Below are 2,754 nucleotides of genomic sequence, written 5' to 3'. Positions count from 1 at the left end.
TCCCAAACTGGATAGAAATCTTTGTAGGACCGATGGACGCGCTGGGGCTGTGGGCACTAACCTTATCCTTTGACTGCTGCCAGAAAGGCAACATCTTCCACTCAAACTCGAAACCCTGGATTCCATTTTCGCTTAAACCCGGGTATCTTGGCCCACCCTTCCGGGGCAGGCAAGGGCTCTTGGTTGCCCATGCGTTGCAGCTATTTGCAACTAATAATAATTTCTGAAACTCCATTTGGAGCTATCGAGCAATCCCCGGGCTCAGTCTCTAGCCCCGCAGCCGCACTCCCAGACCCTGGCGCCTGCTGCTGTTCCCCACCCCACCCAATCAGCGCGCACCATTTTCCCCTCTACTATGGCTCGCGTACTGCGTCCTCCTGACATATTTGGGGCCATTCTTGTCCTTTGTTGCTATTTTGCTCGCAACCCGCGGGTAATCCCCGCACTGGAGGGGGGGCTCATTGTCGTGCTGATGGACGGGCCCATTTGGCCGCCCCGTGCCCCCCAGAGGAGAGACACAAAGCCCAGGCACGTGCGCCTCCCATAGAGGAGCAGTCGACCGTGAAGGGAGGCGGGGCCGGGCGTGTGCCCCGGCCTGGCGGGGCCTGACGGGGCGCGGCGACGGGCGGAGTGGCGAGGGGCGCTTGCGGGGGCCCCGCGCCCTCAGGTACATCTGCCGCACCTACCAGGCGACCCCCGAGTCCCAGCTCCCTTTTTGCAGCCTGGTCGCTCTCCCACCCTACCAGGCGGAGGAGCTGCGGGCGCGCTGATTGGCTCCGGGGGAAGCGGGAGGCGAGAACAATGGCCCCCTCCCCCCGTTAAAAGGAAGCGGCTCCCAGACCTGGGGACAGGGACGCAAAGCGCAGGGCACAGAGCCGGGCTGAGCCGCCGCGGGCGCCACGCGAGTCCGCCGCCACTGCGCCAGGCCATGGGCCGCGGCCACTGAGGGCTTCCCGGGCCAAGCGCGGAGGTGGGAGCGAGCAGCGCCTTTGCGGCTAGCCGCGCCAAGATGCCCCGCGGCTTCCTGGTGAAGCGCAACAAGAAGTCCACGCCCGTGTCCTACCGGGTTCGCACCGGCGAGGACCACGACCGCACGCTGCTGCTCTCGCCTGGCTGTGGGGGCGCCCGCGCCGAGCATCCTACGCCAAGACCCGGGCCCGGGCCGCTGCCGCCGCCGCCGCCGGCCGAGCGCGCCCATGCGGTGCTTGCCGCTGCGCTCGCCTGTGCGCCTGGCCAGCCGCCGCCCCCGCCGGGCCCGCGGGCCGCCCACTTCGGCAACCCAGAAGCAGCGCACCCGGCGCCGTTGTACAGCCCCACGCGGCCCGTGAGTCGCGAACACGAGAAACACAAATACTTCGAGCGCAGCTTCAACCTCGGTTCGCCAGTCTCAGCCGAGTCCTTCCCCACGCCCGCCGCGCTGCTCGGGAGCAGCGGCGGGCACGGTGGGCACGGCGCGGGCGGCGGCGGTACCTGTGGAGGCGACGCAATGCTCTTCGCGCCTACGGAGATCAAGATGGGCGCTACGTTCTCGGGGGGCGCCGAGGCAGCCCGAGGGCCCGGGCCCGGGCCCTCACTTGTCCCTGCCGCCGCCCTGCGGCCCCCGGGCAAGCGGCCTGCGCCCCCAGCCGCTGCCGCTGTGGAGCCCCCCGCCAAGGCAGTCAAGGCCCCAGGCGTGAAGAAACCCAAGGCCATTCGCAAGCTGCATTTCGAAGACGAGGTGACCACTTCGCCCGTGTTGGGACTCAAGATCAAGGAGGGCCCGGTGGAGGCGCCACGGGGCCGTGCAGGGGGCGCGACGCGGCCTCTAGGCGAGTTCATCTGCCAGCTGTGCAAGGAGGAGTACGCCGACCCGTTCTCATTGGCGCAGCACAAGTGCTCGCGCATCGTGCGCGTGGAGTACCGCTGTCCCGAGTGCGCTAAGGTCTTCAGCTGCCCGGCTAACCTGGCCTCACATCGCCGCTGGCACAAACCGCGGCCCGCTCCCGCCACCGCCCGAGCGCCAGAGCCCGAAGCCGCCTCCAGGGCTGAGGCGCGGGAGGCGACCGGCGGCGGCAGCGACCGTGATACACCAAGCCCTGGCGGCGTGTCTGAGTCTGGCTCCGAGGATGGGCTCTACGAGTGCCACCAGTGCGCCAAGAAGTTCCGCCGCCAGGCCTATCTGCGCAAGCACCTGCTGGCGCACCACCAGGTGCTGCAGTCCAAGGGCTCGCCTCCTGCCCCCCAGGCTGAGGACCTGCTGGCCTTGTACCCCGGGCCAGATGATAAGGCGCCCCAGGAAGCGGCCGGCGATGGGGAAGTGACCGGCATGCTGGGCCTGAGTGCGCCTGCCGAGTGCCACCTGTGCCCAGTGTGCGGGGAGACGTTCCCCAGCAAAGGCTCCCAGGAGCGCCATCTGCGCCTGCTGCACGCCGCCCAGGTGTTCCCCTGCAAGTACTGCCCGGCCACCTTCTACAGCTCGCCGGGCCTCACGCGGCATATCAACAAGTGCCACCCGTCCGAGAACAGACAAGTCATCCTCCTGCAGGTGCCCGTGCGTCCCGCCTGCTAGAGCGCTCCCTCCATCCCGGCCCCCTGAACTGTGCCTTCGCTTGGAGACCCACAGAGAGCGCGCCCTACGCGCCTTGAACCCAAGTCTGCGCCGGGGATGCCCACTCCCCTGTCGAAGTGTCTTCTCCGCTTCTCTCGGTGTGACGTGACGGTAACCCCGATCCTCTCGTCGTGACTCCTTTTGGACGCCCCCTCCCCCTTTTGCGT

General features: G+C 68.1%; 1 protein-coding gene across 1 annotated transcript; it reads left to right on the top strand.

The window, feature by feature from the left end:
* Window positions 1–1,009: 1,009 nt before the first annotated feature.
* INSM1 (INSM transcriptional repressor 1) lies at window positions 1,010–2,548 on the top strand. Its single transcript, XM_007948196.2, has one exon. It carries the CDS (start codon window positions 1,010–1,012, stop codon window positions 2,546–2,548), a length of 1,539 nt encoding a protein of 512 aa, XP_007946387.1.
* Window positions 2,549–2,754: the final 206 nt, after the last annotated feature.

This window comes from Orycteropus afer, unplaced genomic scaffold, assembly GCF_000298275.1.
Source record: "Orycteropus afer afer isolate SDZICR_OR568_19922 unplaced genomic scaffold, OryAfe1.0 scaffold00208, whole genome shotgun sequence".
Classification (NCBI taxonomy): Eukaryota; Metazoa; Chordata; class Mammalia; order Tubulidentata; family Orycteropodidae; genus Orycteropus; species Orycteropus afer.
This window is presented reverse-complemented; position numbering and strand designations above follow the sequence as displayed.